Below are 17796 nucleotides of genomic sequence, written 5' to 3'. Positions count from 1 at the left end.
TTACTTATCTTCACACACGCACCAGGCAATTAATTACTTCTTGGTGCCTCAGTGTCCTCATCTATAAAATGAGGATCAAGCTATGACCTACCACATAGAGGTGTGGTACAGGTTAGATGAGACAGCACCTGGAAAGTCCTCAGAACATGGTAAATGTTGTCATCGTCACTGTTGTAAGCGCAGACCTGTATGCTTTAGTAGTTAGCCACGCTCGCCTGAGGTTGTGTCCACTTGGGAAAATGAAGCAGGTTTCCATGGCTTAAGGGAAGGTCACTCCCTTCTGCATTATGGTTATAGGATTAAGACAAATACTTACAAGCCAGACCAAAATTTGTTTTTCTCAGAAAGCCATTCTGAGTTCAAGGTGACTCTCAAATGGGTGAGTGAAGCCCAACTTTCTCTGCTATGGAGCATGAAGCAGATAGTGTCTGCTTGAAACATTGCATAGAGATGTTATCAAACTCTGCATGGCCATCAGATTTCTCAGTACAGCAATAATAAAATCATCTAATTTTAAGCAATGCAATTCCATAGGGAATCCTTTAAGGCAAGCTAGTTTAGAATGTTCTCTAGGTAACAAAACCAATTAATTTGCTTTATGGGTTGTTAAGGTTTAACCCAATTCGTTTCTGGAGAATGCTTACCAGAAATGATGATTTTTGGTTTTGGAACACAATCTCAATCTTTGGATATTACTAGTTACAGCAGCTAGCATTAGCATAACTAAAGCAGGATTTTATCTTCCAGAATCGATTAAGTGTCCCTTTAGGACAATAGAAATATATCATCACCATACAGAAGGATGTTTATTTTTCTGACTTCAGCTTTTCTGAAGGTGGCGGCTGGATCATTAGGTACAATTTTTAGAGAAGGGAAGCCACCAACCACTCTGTTATCTCAGTTACAGTATGTAGTATAGGTCCTAGACAGTCGAGGGTCACTGGTGGGCATAATATGAAAGAGACTAATAAGTCCACAAAAGAGGAAGTATACTTGGATTGGTTTTTAATTTATTATTGCAGTGATTTCAGATGATGAGCCTAATCTACAGACCAAATTGACCTTTAATGTGATTTTGACTGACAAGGCTTAGTGCACCCCTCAGGTGCAATGACTTGATGGCAGAGACAGTTTTTCACTGAAATTCATGCCCTTTTTTCTTGGATTGCAGTCATTGCTGGTAGATGGATTCTCGGTCAAGGACTATATTCCGCAACAGTCCTCATACCCAGCTGTGGCTAAATGGCTAGTGCTTGCTAATGGAATATGAGCCAAAGTGAATCATGTCATTTGCAGGTTGAGGTTTTAAAGAAATAAGTGAGACTTCTCTACTCTCCTCTTTCTCTATTTGCAGCTGAACAAAGAGGATTCTGTAATCCTAGGGGATGACAGAGCCATAAAATGGAAGAAGCTTGGGTTCCTGAATTACCACGTGGAGAGGAGCCACCCCCAACCCTATCCAGGAAAAACTACATTGGAATAAACTTGTATTGTGTTAAAACCCTGAAGTTTGGGTTTTATTTTTTATAACAGCTATAATTACTATAAATAAAGCAGGCATTTATCTTCCAGAATCAGTTAGGTAGATTTTGAAACAACCACTCTGAGTGATGCAAGTAAAAGCAATTAAGTAGAGTAAATCAAAGCAGAATAGTCTTATAAGAGACATTTACAACATGTTTTCTAAAGATTATTCTTTGGAAAACAGTATGATTTTATGACTAAATATTTTTGTGGGCTGTCTAGAAAAATCATTCTTTTTTTTTCTTCCTAATTCATCAAAAGCAGTCATCCCTTTATGATGTCTATTGATCGTTGGCTCGGAATTTGCTGTTTCTTCTCTAAACTTCCTTGTTTTATTAGGCTTTGAGTAAATCGTAGCTTTCTGTTATTCCTGGACTTAATCCAATGATAATAAGAGAAAAGGCTTGGTTGGGAATAGTCCTGGAATTTCCCAAGCCCTTTTATTTTAGTGTAAAACAGATTGAAATGAAGAAATTCTGTTACCTATCAGTCTAAAGGAGGCCTTGGTCTCCTCAACACCCACAGAGCTTTAGTTTTAGTTCTGGACACGAGGTATGAAGGAGAGGCACCCAGTATGTACCCCGTGGTGCTGGCCCAAGGCCCAGCTCTTGAGAATGCTCAATTCCTGTCAGAGTCATGTTCTATGCAGCCAAGGTTGGGGAAACACCCAGAATGTTGCTGATTCCACAGCAGGAAATGCTTGTTATCAGCTGCTGTGAGGGGCTTTCAAAAGATTGAAAAGACTGAAGCTATTTAAACACAGAAGATTGGGGAAGCTATACTTGGTCTGGGCAAAACTTTTTCCTTTATTGCTCAACTGTCTTACAACAATGGGGCCCAGATCATTCAACTTACTTGAATATATTTCTTCACATGGCTTCCAGCAGCACACACTCTTGGTTTTCCTTCTAACCGACTGGTCTCCCCTGTCTCTTCTTGCTGGTCCTTTTCTGACCCATAAATGTTGGCATGACTCTGAACTTAGACATTAACCTTTCTGCCCACTCAGTGCTCCTTTACCTTGTGTGATTTTCTTCACAGCATTCATCACTATTTTAAATTATCCTATTTATTTGTTTATGAGTGTGCCACTTAACTCCTTCACTAGAGTGTAAGTTCTGTGACATCAGAGACCCTGTCTTGCTCACTGTGGAACTGCTTGTGCCTAGAACAGTGCTTGGCCCATAAAAAGCACTCAATAAATGATTAATCATTGATTGATTGAATGAATGAATATATGAACTCAGATGATGACAAGTAGCATTTCTGCTTAAACCAGACTAGGAGAAAAGGGTTTGAATCATTGGAGGTTAAGATTATTCCAGAATATTTTGATTTACTAAGATGTGGTTCTGTCTGCTCCAACTTCAGGGAAAAAAAAAAAAAAAAGAAAAAGAAAAAAAAAAAGGATGGATTTTGTTTTTATTTGCCACAGAGAGTTGGAGTAGTTGACCTTCTAATCCAAGTTGGGCCCCTCCCAACCTGAATGAGCAGTAAACATGACTACTTACCTCACATCAGGTTCAGCAGTGGCAGCATGCAGTGGCAGACGGCCATTTTTATCTGGGATATTGTGTTTGGCACCATTTCTGAGCAGACTCACACAGCCTTCCAGCCAACCCTGAAATACAAGAGCAACCGCTTCCTTATATAACATAACCTCGCATAACATAGCCCAACAAACTTTCTCTAATTTTCTTTTTCCTTTCTTCTTTGGTTTAGCTAAAAACATGTTTTATTTGACTTAAGTGATTAAAGCATAACTCCAGTGTAGACACCTCAACAGAGGGCTGAAGGTCTGGATGTGTGGATTTCTGAGTTTTCTGGAGGACCTTTACACTGTCAGATGCAGAGTAATCCCTAGACTCTTTCTTCTGCCTCTCACTCCCCATTTCTAGGGCCACTCACTGGTATTTCAGTTTTATTCTCAGTTCCTAGAGCATGAGATAGGGGTGATTAATCAGTTCTAGCCTCTCATTCTACGGGCTTAGCTCCAAATTATGCTTGTCAATGGTCTGCCCTGAATGCCGTGGTTTAATTCCAAAATGTGGACTCCTGTACCATTCTTGAGCCCCAGCTTCCACTCTGTGCCTCAGTTTATCTCTATCTGATAAACAGGCTTTGGTCTTCTTTTCAAGTTCCTTTTCTAGTAACCACAAGTACAATACATTGTTCATTTTAGTCAGTCCCCCTCCCAACATCTAGAATCCTAACCTGAACCCTACTACAATGATTGGGACCCTGCCACGTTGTTGACTGATTTTTCTGATATTGAATATGGAGGTATTACCAGCACTCTCTAAAGGTTCCCCATTGCTGTGTTCCACCCACTTATGAATTCCCCAGTACATGTTGTATGAACTCCCTGCTGCCTACTAATTCTCCAGATTGAAACTGATACTGCCACATCTCATCCTGGTCCCCTCCTTGGTTGGCCCTTACAGCTGGATCATTTCCCCACTGTCTTTCTCATTTCAAAGAACAGATATAATTGCAGGCTAGTCTCCTGTTCTGTTCCATAGTTCTTTAAGTAACTGACCCAACCCTACTGATAACCAAGTGTGGCTCACCTGCCAAGGAGAATGCCTCCTACATTCATCCACAACCACTTGGGTTACTTAATTATAAGTAGACTTATACGTAGATAAAACTATTATGATGAAGAGTAATACGATATCTTTCTCTCTGACCTTCCTCCATTCATGTATAGTTAAGCCTCAAGATTACCTACTAAGATGAGAAAGATGACTGACAATTACTTCACAATATGGGAAGCAATAAAAATCAAAATGTTATTAAATGCATGGAGAAGAAGAAAGATGATAAGAAAAGAATCTTTTGTTTCTGACAAGTCTGGAAAAAAAATCTTTCAACAAAAGCACAGCAAAATTCATAGGTTATAATATTGACTATGGTTTTGTCAATATCTAAATCTTAAGTAGAAGCAAGTATTTTTAAGCCCTGAGTCATAGTTTACTAATACATTAAGTCTGGTTTTAGTGCTAATGTCCAAGTCATCAAGTTCTATGATTAAGAAAAAATATGACCAGGAGACCCAAAAGAAAGGCATACTGGACAAATTTCAGAGTTGCCAAATTGTTATAGTTTTGAAAAACAAATCTGATGGGGGAGGGTCTGGAACATTTTTATCATTTTGCAACATTTCCTGGAACTATGTGTGTATGCGATTTTCTTTTTTTCTTCAGAAAACTACTGAATACATCTGAAACCCATGGTCACTATTCAGAACCAACAAATATTTTGTTCCTACTATATGCTGGGTGATTCTGCACGTGTTTCTCCTTCAATTGCGATAAACTTAGGGTATTATTTTTACTGCATTTTACAAATGAGGAAGGAGGCACTGGCCTTGTCTAAGGTTGCGCACCTCTGGTTAAATACGTTTGTATACTGAGTTCGGAGCTGTGACTGAGACTTAATTTTTAAGTGCCCCCTTTCCCAAGTTTCTCTTTTTTACTTGAATTCAAATTTTGCCAGAAGGGCATGATGGGCTTCAGAGTGCAATCCCAGGACACCCTCCTCCCCCCCGCCCTGTGCTCTTCTCATGGAGCCTCAGAAAGCAGGGGGGGGGGGTCCTGCCTTGGGTTGCCACACAGAGGTGGGGCATCATGAAGAGGGTGATGCTTTCATGCAGGCAAACTTCCCTCACATAGCTCCTCAGAATTAGTTCCTAGAGTTATCTGCAAAGGTGGCACCTCTCTCAGGTCACTAGTTAAGGCAACCTAGAGGAGTACTTCTTCTCAGTCCTTTAAGCAGTTGTTTAACCCAAGAAAACAGAAATTTTGAATTTTAGAATTTGGAAAGAAGTACAGCTTGGTTTCACTCTATTCTAAATGCTAGTAGCAGTCAACTTTAGAAACCATCTCTACTTCTTTCCTCCATGCCCTGATTCAAATTTTCTCTTTTCCTCAGCTCAAAGACACCAAAAAAATTACTCCATAACAAGAGTAGTTATTAGGGCATATGGTAAAAGGAAGAGGGCCTGGGAGGGCAGTTCTATGTCTCTCTGAGATATTGAACTTCACCCAGTATTCATGGACTAGTGGTTTTCAAATTTGAGCAGGCATAAAAATTTCCGGGAGGTTTGTTTAACATGCAGAACCCCGTCTCCCCCCAGCCTGCTTCCAGTGTCTGACACTGGAGGTCTAAGGTGTACTCCCAGAACCTGCATTTGAAACAAGCACTCCAATACTTTGAAAAATTCTTCCCAGGTTGTATGTTGAGTCCTAGAGAAAGAGGAAATGCAAATAGAAAATAAAAAAGTAGTTTCTAAAGACAATCTCTGTAAGAACCAGGCAATGCCTCATCGCAATCCATGCTCGAGCTTGGCAGGAAGGTGTGGTGCTGGGGAGGGGACATGTTGTAGTTTAGGGGGACAGCTTCAGGACACCACAGGGCTGGCCCAGGCGAGTCCACCTCCATCAATGGGCAGCGACAGCAGAGGCAAGGGGTTGCTTTGGCAGCAAGGTGAAGGTTTCCAGGAGCCTCATTGGAGGGGAAGAGTGATGACCGTCATGTGGCTGTAAGGAGGACTTATTTGACATGGACTGGTGTCTCCCAGAAGGGTTTCAGGGAGGATTGGAGAGGAGAGGAGAGGGGCTTGAAGATTTGCAGTAAGCCTTACCAAGCTTGCTCTAATGTTGGGAAATGCTGAACTGAAATTTCTTGTGACAAGGACTGACAATTTTTAACTTGAGCACTGATTGTGGGTTGAGTCCTATGCTTGGTGTTGCCCCTTAAGAGCCCAATATTTCTCCCTTACTCCCTACCCCACTCTTCCCAGTTCTCATCATTCTCCACAGTCCTCACCCTTGAACTTCCAGTCAACTAATCCTACCCACAGATGCTACCTGCAGTTTTGAGTGCTACCGCCTACTCAGGGTATTAATGGAGAGCCTTCTTAGAAGGAGTACCACGTGTGTCCAGAAATGCCCCAAGGGACATGCTGATGCAGTTACATGGGAAAGACTATTTCTCTAATGGCAATATCATCTCTAACTTAGAGGATTGTTAGGAAGGTCCAAAATGACTTAAATCCATGAAACCAGCTCTAAGTGGTGATATAAACATCATAGGTGATTGCTGCAAAGCTTCACGTTCTAATTCCACTGGACAGCTGCATAATCCAAGAACATATACTTCTGCAGGTAGGACCCCATAAAGATGCATTTAGACCACCCCACTCCTTCGTGCCCGTGACAGATACAGTCAGTACCAGATAGGTTGCCAGGCATAGACTTGTGCGGCCATAAGCGTCCTGGGTGTTAATATTGGCCCCCATCTTCAACAGCAGCTTTACTGTGTCCACCTGACGTCCAGAAACCGCATGCATCAAGGGTGTACATCCTGGAATGAGACATTTCAACAGTCTTTTAAAAAAGATGTTTGGCTGGTAAAACTTATGAGCAGACTTTATTTGTCTGGTCATTTATTATAATAAATAAATGAACCAATAGACGAACTCCTCTCAACACAAACCCAGGTGTTGAACTGTATGGGATTGAAGTAAGACAGATGAAGGTGATTGTTGCTACATTTATATAAACTATGTCTTTTACTGGCCTGATTTAATCTTTTGTAATTTCATAGTAATTGGATCGGTTGATTAAAACATATTGCACAGATGATAAAAATTGCTTATGAATACCTTGGGAAGCAGCATAATTTAGGAAGTAGCAGACAGGTTTATCTGGACTTGGCTTGAACAATGCAGAAACTGGAAGAGTCTTTGGAAAGCAAGTCCAGCCAGGCAGACAGGTCCAGTACACTTTCACTGGAAGTGTTGGGCAGTGTTGGTAGCGTAGCCTTAGGCTGCACACATTCTTGCTAAAAGGGGCCACCTGTACTGAAATACTTCTCTGTATTTGGAATCAATATAGGTCAACAAATTTAGTTTTTCACGTGCTTTATTCCTGAATGAAATTACTGATAAAATTATACATGTCGATAGTGGAACAAGCCAGACTGGCGAGGCAGACTCCAGGTGCCTCACACACCTTCTGGTGAAGAAACCAAACACAGACACACTCCCCTGCCCAGCTGAGGCTTGTTTAGAAGTCTTTTGATTGGACATTCACGTTGAGGTTGTGATTCTTCTCTGAGTGAATTACAAGCTATGATCCTTAGAGATCCCTGAGAATGGATAGATTCCAGGACTGCTGTTTTCAGTGAAAGATTGTAACCAGCAATCCAAATTTTCTCCAGATCTTTCGTTTGCTAATACTCTTTCAGGCATCTGTAATGGCTGAAAAACAGCAGCGAAGTGCTGTGTCTTAAATGGTAGCATCACTCCTTCCTCCCTTCCTCCCCACCCACCCCTCCTCCTCTTTTGCTTATAGGTGTCAAGTTGCTCCAGCACCATGTTTTAAAGAGGCTTCTTCCACTGAATTACATTTGCACCTTTGTCAAAGATTGGTTGAGCACATTTGTCTCTTTTTGTGTTCTGTTCCTTTCCATTGATCTGTGTCTAGCCCTCAGCAATACCATTGATTTCTGTAGCTATGTAAGTCTTGAAATTGGGTAGACTGATTCCTCTCGCTTCATTCTTTTTCACAATTGTTTTAACTATTTTAGGGTCTTTGCCTTTCTATATACATTTTAGATTATCTTGTCTCTCTATCTACAAAAATGTCTTGCCGGGGTTTGACAGAAATTGCATTAAACCTATATGAATTTGGGGAGCTGTGCATGCTTATTATGTTGAGTCTTACAATCTGTGAACATGATATGTCTCCCCATTTATTTAGATCTTCTCTAATTTCTTTCATTGGCATTTTATAGTTTTTGGTATACAAGTCCCACACATATTTTGTTATATTCATATCTAAGTATTTTTAATTGAGCAATTTTAAACTACAGTTTGGGGAAAAAAATAAATAAACGGTATTGTGGTTTTAATTTTGGTGTCCATATGTAGCATATATAAATATAATTTGTTTTTGTGCATTGAATGTATATCCTGTGCCCTTGCTGAACTCACTTAGTAGGAGTGTTTGGTAGATTCCTTAAGATTTTCTACGTCAAAAATCAAACCATGAAAAAAGGAACAGCATTTTTTTTCCTTTTCAATGTGTATACTTCTTATTTCTATTTCTTGCCTTTACGCACAGGCTAGTACTTCTGACACTACGCTGAATGAGTGAGAGTGGATACCTTTGCTGTGTTCCCGATCTTAGGAGCAAAGCATTCAGTCTTTCACCATTAAGTGAAAGGGGGTCTTGGTAGATACTCTTTATCAAATGGAGGCAGTTCCCCTCCATTCATATTTTTCTGAGAGTGTTTAATGAATGTATGTTGAATTTTGTCAAATGCTTTCTCTGCATTAATTGATATCATCATGTGACCTTTTTCCTTTAGCTGGTTAATATGATGGCTTACGTTGATTGATTTTCAAATATTGAACCAGACATATGCCTAGAACAAATTCCACTTGGTCATTGTGTATAATTTATATGTATATGAAACTGAATTGTATTTGCTAATATTTTGACAAGGATATCTACATCTATATTCAATCTATATTCATGAGGAGTATTGGTCTGTAAGCTTAGGCATATATTTTTTATATCATCTTTACCTGGTTTTGATATCAGGGTAATATCAGCTTCATAAACATAGCTGAGAAAACTTTCCTCCTTTTATCTTTTCTGCAAGAGATTATTTAGAATTAAAATTAATTATTATGTAAAAATTTGTAGAAGTCTTTAGTGAAACCATCCAGGCCTGAAGATTTGTTTGTCTGAGACATTTAAAATTAGGAGTTTAATTTCCTTAATAGTTATAGGGCTATACCTATTATCTATTTTCTGTTGGATGAATTGTGGTTGTTTATCTTTTTTTGAGGAATTAATCCATTTCATCTAAACAGTCAAATTTGTGTGTATAGTGTTTTTTGTTTTATTTACTTATTATCCTTGAGGTATCTGCAGTGTCTGTAGTGATAGCTTTGGTTTCAATCCTGATAGTGGTAATTGGTATCTTCTTTCATTTTTCCTTTGTCAGTACTATTGCTAGAAGTTTCTCAATTTTATTGATCTTTTTAAACAATCAGTTCCTTTTTTCATTGATTTTTCTATTGTTTTTCTGCTTTCAACATCATTGGTTTCTATTCTTTATTAATTTCTTTCCTTTTGTTTACTTTGGGTTTATTTTACTCTTCATTTTCTGGGTATTTGAGGTGAGACCTTAGATTATTGACGAATACTTTTCCTCTTTTCTAATGAATGTGTTTTGTGCTATAAATTTCTCTTTTAACATTGCTGTAGGTGTGTTCCACAGATTTCCGATATGTTGTATCTTCCTTTCCAATCATAGTCAATACAAGTCAGGATTGAACCCAATCAGTCTGACGGCTCTTACACTTATCACATGAGGGGTGCTTAACCTTTCTCTCTCCTCATTTCCACTTCTAGCCCCAAGGCAGATGCATAAGTAAGCCTGCTCTAAAAACAAACAAATGAACAAACACTACCACGGATACATTAGGGAGCAAGGATTCTACTTTACAAAACACTTTGTTGTCATGATAAGGGAATCCACAGCTCCTTTTGGGACAGGTCAACTGGTTGAAAACCATTAATGACTTCACAGAAATACTGGGATGATAAACCAATGAGAGATCCTTTTTATAGTCCTATAGTTTCCTAGGCTCTGTTCTTCTTCTTCTTCTTCTTCTTTTTTTTTTTTTCTTTTTAAGTGTATTTTCTTTCAGTTGTTCAGATTGGCTCATTTCTGCTGCTGAACTTATCCACGAAGTTTTAAATTGTGATTATTGTATTTTTTCAGTTCTAAAATTTTCCATTTGGTTATTCTATATCTGTTATTTCTTTGCTGAGTCTGTGTTTTCATTGTTTTCAAGCATGTTTGCAATTGCTCATTGAAGCATTTTTTTTATGGCTACTTGAAAATCTTTATCAGATAATTCTAATGTCTGTCTTCTCAGTGTTGACATCTACTGATTGTATTTTTCATTCAATTTGAAGTCTTCCATGGTACACGACAAGTGATTTTTCTATTGAAACTCGGACCTTTGGTATATTATGTCCTGAGTCGCCTAATCTTGCTTAAACCCTCTATTTTATTTGGCCTCCTCTGACACCACTCCAAAGGGGAAGTGAGGGGTGGTGCCATTAGAAGTCCAGGTTCCCCACTTAGCCTTCACTGACATCTGAGGGAGAACACTCTTCATTACTGCTGGGTGACGGTGAAAGTCCTAATTCTCACACCACAACAGGTAGGGAACGAGGACCTCATTACCACCAAGCGGAGGTGGAGGTCCAGGCTCCCTCACTTGGTCTTTGCTGGAATGGGTGGGGCTGGGCCCATATTTTTTTTTGGTAGTGTTTGGCTGAAATACAGTCATTGTTGTCTGAAATTTCTCTGTCTTGTCAGGCTGTTTCTGTCCTGGTTCTTTGGCTAGAGAGAGCACGCTTCCGTTGGGGGTTTTTTGGTCTATGCATGTTGAATTTCTGGATTGCTGGCTTCTTTAGCTCTAAGTCTGGGAAATACAAGGCAAAAGGAAAACCCAAGAAACTCACCACTGTGTCATTCCTTTGGTGCCACAGTGCTTGCCAGTTTGTTATTTTAACTCCACCTTCCAGAATATTCTTATGTTCATTTTACATATGATATCTAGGTTTTCTTCCATTGTATTTAGCAGAAAGACTAGAGAAAAAAGTACATCTACTGCATCTTCCCAGAAGCAGAAGTCCTTGCTCTCTGCCTTAACAATCACACTGTCCCAATGTCCATCATTACCAAAAGTCACACTGTCTCATTGTCCATTGACTTTTCTTTCCACACCCCTTTTCTTGGCCTAATTACTTTAGTCATTCATACAAAGAAGGTGAATACAAACTCAAACCAACTGGCTTCATCATAAGAGGTGATGTAAATGCATCTGAAGCTTTGTATCCAAGACCCTCATTTAAAGAAATAGCCTGCACACAGCCCCCAGCAGGCTACTTCTTAACAATCCAGTATCAAAGTGGCCTATCAGATGTAAGTTTATTAACATTGCTCACTTCTGAATCCCTCTAAAAGGATAGAGCAGAATATTCTGCAGGATTCAAAATGCATCCATTGCTCACCTTCACTGTCACAGCATTCTAGGATGGAAGGGTCTTCCCGAATCACTGCAGTCAGAGCATTGACATCTCCGTTAGATGCTGCCTGATACACCATGGTCAGGTCAACTTCCTCAGATGAATCACCTTCATGAATCAAACAGACATGTTTACCGTGTGGAGCGAATTAACTGAAAGAATAACACCCAAAGCATCACCCACATAAGTGATTCATGAAAACCTCTCTGCTGAATCCAGGCAGAAGGCTGAATCACCCTCTTCACGTGCACTTTCACCACTTCTGAAGAAAGGTGGACTAGTCTGGGCCATATTGTAATGTCATCATTACAACATGGGAAGAAGAGTAAGGGATTAGCTGTCTCCTGAGATTTTGTGATTTCCCCTAGGCATTCAGTCTTCTCGAAATCAGTGAGACCAGATAAGGCAGGGGGGCCTGCATCTTCATTCCAGGTTTCCCTTTAATATCTGAAACACATCACTTTTCCTTTCAATGACTCAGTTTATCTAACTTTGAAAGAGACATTGTACACTGTATTATTCTCTGTCCTCTGGATGTCCTATCCATCCTTTTTCTGCCCTGCTTTGTACCCTGAGGGCCAACCCTTGCTGATTGCATCACCCAGGACCCCTCCTGCTCTGGCTTGCCCATGAGGCAGTGGCAGGAGACTGGTGGGGAGAAGAGAGAGAAATTGGACATTTCTTCCTGTCTTCCCTTAGTGTAGTGTCTAGTGGTAGCTGCTTCTCTCCGACCAGGAGGTTCCTCTTCCCAAGAACCAGCTTTCCTTGGGTTCCCTTTGGGAACTTACATTGTTTTCAATTCTGTATCATCTTTGCATGCAGTTCCTTCACAAAAGCTCCTTCATTTGAACCTCTGGGGTTTCATGATTTGGTGTTTCCAGAAGGAACAGAGCTGTATGCAACTCCTTTGAATTTGGTAGCCACCTGTATTATACCTTTGTGCACAATTGAATCAGTAGTACGGCGAAAGGTGACAATGAAAGTGTGGGTCAAATAACCCTAAAGGAGCAGTGGAAGGACTGGAAGGCAAGTTCTGCTCACAGGGAGACAGGCCCCTACTGAGACGCTGTGCTGAGCCCCTCTACCTATAGGATCTCTCCCATGCACAGCCATTGTTCAGGGAAAATATGTACGTGTAAGTAAAGCTTTTTAAATTGAGTTTTTCTACTAACGTGAGCATCATGCCAGAGGTACTTTAGAGTTCTAATTGATCTTTTGTTGGCAGTGGTCCTAATACTTTGGTTTGGTTTCTCTGTCCCAGTATTTCTGAGAAGTCAGTAATGATTTTTTAACAGTTAACTTGTGCCAGGTGGAGCTAGTTATGGAACATTATTCACTTACGACAGTAAAAGTGAATGGTTGCTCTCTAATTTATCCACGATCGGTTTGCTGTTGTTATTGTTGTTGTTGTTGTCTTTGAAGGGGACTCTCCTGTATATCTGCCCGGGAGCTGGAAGTGGGGGGTGAGGGGTGTCAAGGTCAAATGCCACTTCTGTGGTAAGTGGAAGGACTCTGGAGCTGCATCACTTGGGTTCAAATCCAGGTTTGTATTAACCAGCTGTGTGAACTTGGGTCAATTATCCTCTCTGAACCTTAGTGTCCTCGTCGTCTTTCCTTAGATTCTGATGATTATGACAACCATCTATCTCATAAGTTTATTGTAAGGAATAAATGAGTTACTATTTAATCCTCTGTGCTTTTGGAACAAGGCATGACATGTAGTAAACGCTGTATATATTTTGCTACTATTACTGTTTCTTTTTTCTTGTGGGTTCAGAGATCATTAGAAATCTGAGACATGTAGATTAAAAAGGTCTTTCTTGAATGATGGCTAGATAAAGAATCCATACGTTGCATACAACGTTGTCTATTAGAAATCCTCGCACGAGTCTAGCCATTTTATTAAGACTGTTCAGGCATGATATTTTTTGGCACAAGAAACAGAGACCAGACTTGAGAACAAAGATAGACCTGGTATCTGGTTGTATGACCACATCTGACAGAGCTGGTGGTATCACCTTGGAAGGAAGATCCTGGTGGTGGGCTGAGGAGCTCTGTGTTCAAAGCCTGTTTATGTCTTCCATGTTATATAACATATATGAACATGTTTATAATGTGTTCATTACTGAGTGCAATCAAATCTATAAGGCACATTCCTCACACTGTTGAGCCCATGCAACTGAGAGAAAGGACATCACTGCCTGATAGAATCAGGGTGCCAAAATAACCGGTGAGAAGGATTCCAACAAGATGGTATTTGCTAGAGATAAACATAGGGTAGTGCAGCTTACTTAGTCCATAATATACCCAATTGAACTAACTGAAAGATTGTTGAACCTATCGTTCTTGTTGCTCAACATCCCCTCACCCGGTTGGTGACCTTAACCTGACTATTTTCCAGGGATTACCTCCTCTAACCTTCAACGCCTAGGCTGATTCAGCGGAGTTGACTATATCGCTGCTCAGGGGCAGAAGATGTGATCCAGCACTATGCCTTTAACACAAGCATTACCCTGGCCACACAGAGATTACTTCAGGGATGTGCCCCAATAAGAACCCACGAAAGGCAATGATGCTTTGACCGGGATTGCTGGGAGTAGTACTGAGACAGGGGAGCTAGCATGTTGTTAGGTAGACAGGGAGGTCCCTGGTGGAATAAACAAAGACAGCCATATCCTAAAACTCCAGGTTTTGAAATCACTCCTTTGCTCCAGGACAAAACGTAACAATGCCTTGAGATTAATCATAAAATTCCTTTTGGCCTGACAAATGGAGCGGATCTGATAGATAAGAGTGGGCTGTTTTGCTAATTCCTTTAGGATGGGCAAACAGAACAAACCTGGTAGACAAATTTCATTAGAAGGCGCCAGTTCCCATCTTCTTTGAACAGTTCCCTTCTTCAAATGGACAAGAGAAGATATAAGAATAGGAGCTTTTGCCCCCTGCTGGGCACCCCTATTCGGGGAACCCCTCCCCGTTCAGGAGCTCTGACCCTTTGCTTTCAATAAACTATCCTCTTTTTAAAGCTCATTGCCTCTCCAGGGTCAGTGTTTCCATTCTTCAGTCTCAGGAGACAGGATCCCAGCCCGCACTCACTCACTCAAAAGTCCCCTACATCATTTGGGGACTCACAAAGAAACATTCCTACTTCATTTGGGGGCTCGTCGCAGGATTGAAGGAGAGGTAAATATTATCTGTGCTTTCCTACTTGCCCACCTTGTGGGCCTTCATAATTTTTGTCTCTTTCTCCTGTCACACAAATAGTGGGCCTCTGTCGGCCACTTAAATGTGAATAACACTGGCCGCCACTCTTAAGCCTTGGAGGCAAGGCTTTACGGAAGGGCTGGGATCAATCCCCTCGAGTTGAGCCAGGGGAATGTTGTCCCCAGTCCAACCATCTTCTCTTGTGAGGAGGAGGCTCCCTCCCCCTCCCTATTACTTTCTCCTATTCCTCCTTTCCACCAGAAGACTGAATACTAGCGTGTGGCCAGGACTGTGGGCCTTTGCAGACAACTGAGGGATCCTGGTCATGGCTAATCTACAGTGGGTCCCAAAGGTCCCTCTGGTCCCTTCCCAGCCCGACTGCCCGTAAGGGTGCCAGCAGGATGACTCCTTTGTGTCTGCTATTCTTTCATCTTGTCACTGTCTCGCCTCAGCTTTGAGATGCTGGTCTGAGGTCTCTTCCCTGTGAGACTTCCTCAACACTCCCTGCCGACCTCAAGACATCTTAAAGAACATGAATCTCTTCCTTTAGAGGACATCCCTTGTCACTCAGGATAAGATTTACTGGCATTTAATATCCTCATTCCTATTCCCCTATTGGGATCTCCTTCAGGTTTTAAAGGGCAAATGGAAGTGTCCTGGTGTGAACCTCAAATTTCACTGTTGTTTTTGTGATTTTCCCACCTGTTGTAGAGTGTTTGATAATTGTTTAGCAGCTCTGGTTCACTGGGGACTCCACCCGTGGGGTCCCAATTATCTTGCCACTTTCCTTTTTCACCTTTGCTTTTGCCAGCCAACTGGCAAAATTTTCAGAAAAAAGCAGCATATTCCAGACTCACTTTTTCTTAAGGAAGAGGCCCTGTCTGAAGCCTTTTGGGGTTTCCAATTCCTCTTTCTACTCCCTTACTTGGGATTCAAAACCTCCTCCTTCCCCTTTTTGCCTGGACCGTGTGCCTTCCTTACAAACTTTAAGTATATACTCCCTCCTCAAGTATTTTTATGTGGAAGGCCACCATTATATTAATCGCGCCAGCAATTTTTGTGACGCCCAAAGTAGATGCATACACCCCTCTACCTTAAAGCACCTCATTATCGGCCACAGCCTTTATCGGCCTGTGGGCCAGCACCAAACATTCAGGCGGGGGCACACACACCCACAGATTTGGGTAGGAACCCACCAGAGGCAAGGACCAGGTAGCCCAGGTAAACACGACCAATCCCTGGCACTCCGTGTCTCCCTCACTCGCCCCGGAATCGGTCGTGCGATGTCGATGGCCCACATTTCTAACAGACATCCTAGACCAAGTTGTGGGAGATGAATTGCGAAGGGACGCCTCTCTGCTCTTTCTGCTTTTCAGATGGGCAATCAGCCCTCATGAGCCTACACCCCCCTGAATCACATCCTGAAACACTGGGACAAATTTGCCCCTCAGACTTTGATGCATGGTTTTCTTTTGTTCTGATGTTTGGTCCCAATACACGTTGGAAGATGGGAAAACTTGGCCTTCAGAGGGAAGTATTAATTACAATACTATTGTGCAGCTAGATCTATTTTGCAGACGGGAAGACAAATGGTCAGAAATTCCATATGTACAGGCCTTTTTCACCCTGAGGGACAACCCAAACCTCTGTAAAAAATCTAAAGTTGATCTGGCTCTTTTGGCTGTAATTTCTAGTCTCCCTCCTCTACAGAAGTTGCCTTCTAAGGGCACCCCTTCAAAAGAGCCTCCAATGGGACGCTTCCCCAAGGAGGCCACCACAGGAGGCACCCAGTCAGAAGACCGTCCCAAACCCCTATACCCTAGCCTTCCTCCTGAGCTGGCGTTTGCCCCAGCTCCCTCCCATTACCCTCCTTATCTAGGACCTCCTGTACAAAAGTGCCCTCAGCTAGGAGCAAATCTCCTTCCCTTACAAGAAATGCCAGGAAAATTTGGGCTTGCCAGAGTTCAAGTCCCTTTCCCCCTACAGGACCTTAGACAAATAAAGGGAGACCTAGGGAAGGTTTCAGATGATCCTGATAAATATATAGAAGCCTTCCAGAACCTGACCCAGATTTTTGACCTCTCTTGCAGAGATGTCATGTTAATTTTAAACTAGACTCTCATGAGTTCTGAAAAACAAGCCGCCTTGCAAGCTGCCAAAAAGTTTAGAGATGAACAGTTCTTCATATATAATGAGAACAGGACAGGATCCTGTTCAGGAGCCTTTCCCTACAGGACAACAAGCAGTACAGTGGGAGCCTGATACAGCCATGAGAATTTGGCAAAAGAAACACTTTCTGGCATGCATTTTAGAAGGATTGAAGAGAACTAGGGCTAAACCCATCAATTATTCAAAGCTATCTACTATTAGCCAAAATTCAGAAGAAAAATCCCTCAGCCTTTTTAGAATGGCTCCGGGAAGCCCTAATCAAAGACACTCCTATAGGGCCAAACTCCCCTGGAGGGGAAATTCTTTTAAAGGACAAATTCATAACCCAGGCTGCCCCAGATATCTGCAGGAAATTACAAAAATTGGCTATTGGTCCTGAAGGCACCTTGGACCAGTTACTCAAGGTGGCCAACTCTGTCTTTTACAATCAGGACCAGGAGGAAGCCCAAGATAAGGAGAGGAAAATAAGAAAGAAGGCAGAAGTACTAGTGGCTGCCTTACAGGGTGCCCGGGGAAAATCCGACTGCCACCAATGTGGACTGTCTGGTCACTGGCGAAGACCTCTGTGGCCCTGTCCCATCTGTGAAGGGGATCACTGGAAGTCAGACTGTCCCCGGAGGCCTCCACCCCCAAAGCCAGCCTCGTCTAATAAGACTTCCACTCGGGACTAATGAGCCCAGGGCTTCTACCAGTGGCTCCCCTGTCCCACCTAGCCTTCAGGACTCCTGAGATCCAGGTAACCCTAGCAGTGGAAGGAAAATCTATTGATTTCCTT

At 41.7% G+C, this 17796-nt stretch overlaps 1 protein-coding gene across 2 annotated transcripts in view; it reads right to left on the bottom strand.

The window, feature by feature from the left end:
• ANKRD55 (ankyrin repeat domain 55) overlaps positions 1–17796 on the bottom strand; it is a 92307-nt gene that overhangs the window by 48437 nt on the left and 26074 nt on the right. For both annotated transcript variants that reach the window (XM_019742963.2, XM_074328934.1), the window contains exons 3-5: positions 11634–11756; positions 6761–6891; positions 3036–3145 (exon numbers count right to left, since the gene is read on the bottom strand). In XM_019742963.2, coding sequence (XP_019598522.2) covers positions 3036–3145; positions 6761–6891; positions 11634–11756 — 364 coding nt within the window. The remainder of the gene's footprint in view (positions 1–3035; positions 3146–6760; positions 6892–11633; positions 11757–17796) is intronic.

The sequence above is a fragment of the Rhinolophus sinicus genome, linkage group LG03, assembly GCF_036562045.2.
Source record: "Rhinolophus sinicus isolate RSC01 linkage group LG03, ASM3656204v1, whole genome shotgun sequence".
NCBI classification, from domain to species: domain Eukaryota; kingdom Metazoa; phylum Chordata; class Mammalia; order Chiroptera; family Rhinolophidae; genus Rhinolophus; species Rhinolophus sinicus.
This window is presented reverse-complemented; position numbering and strand designations above follow the sequence as displayed.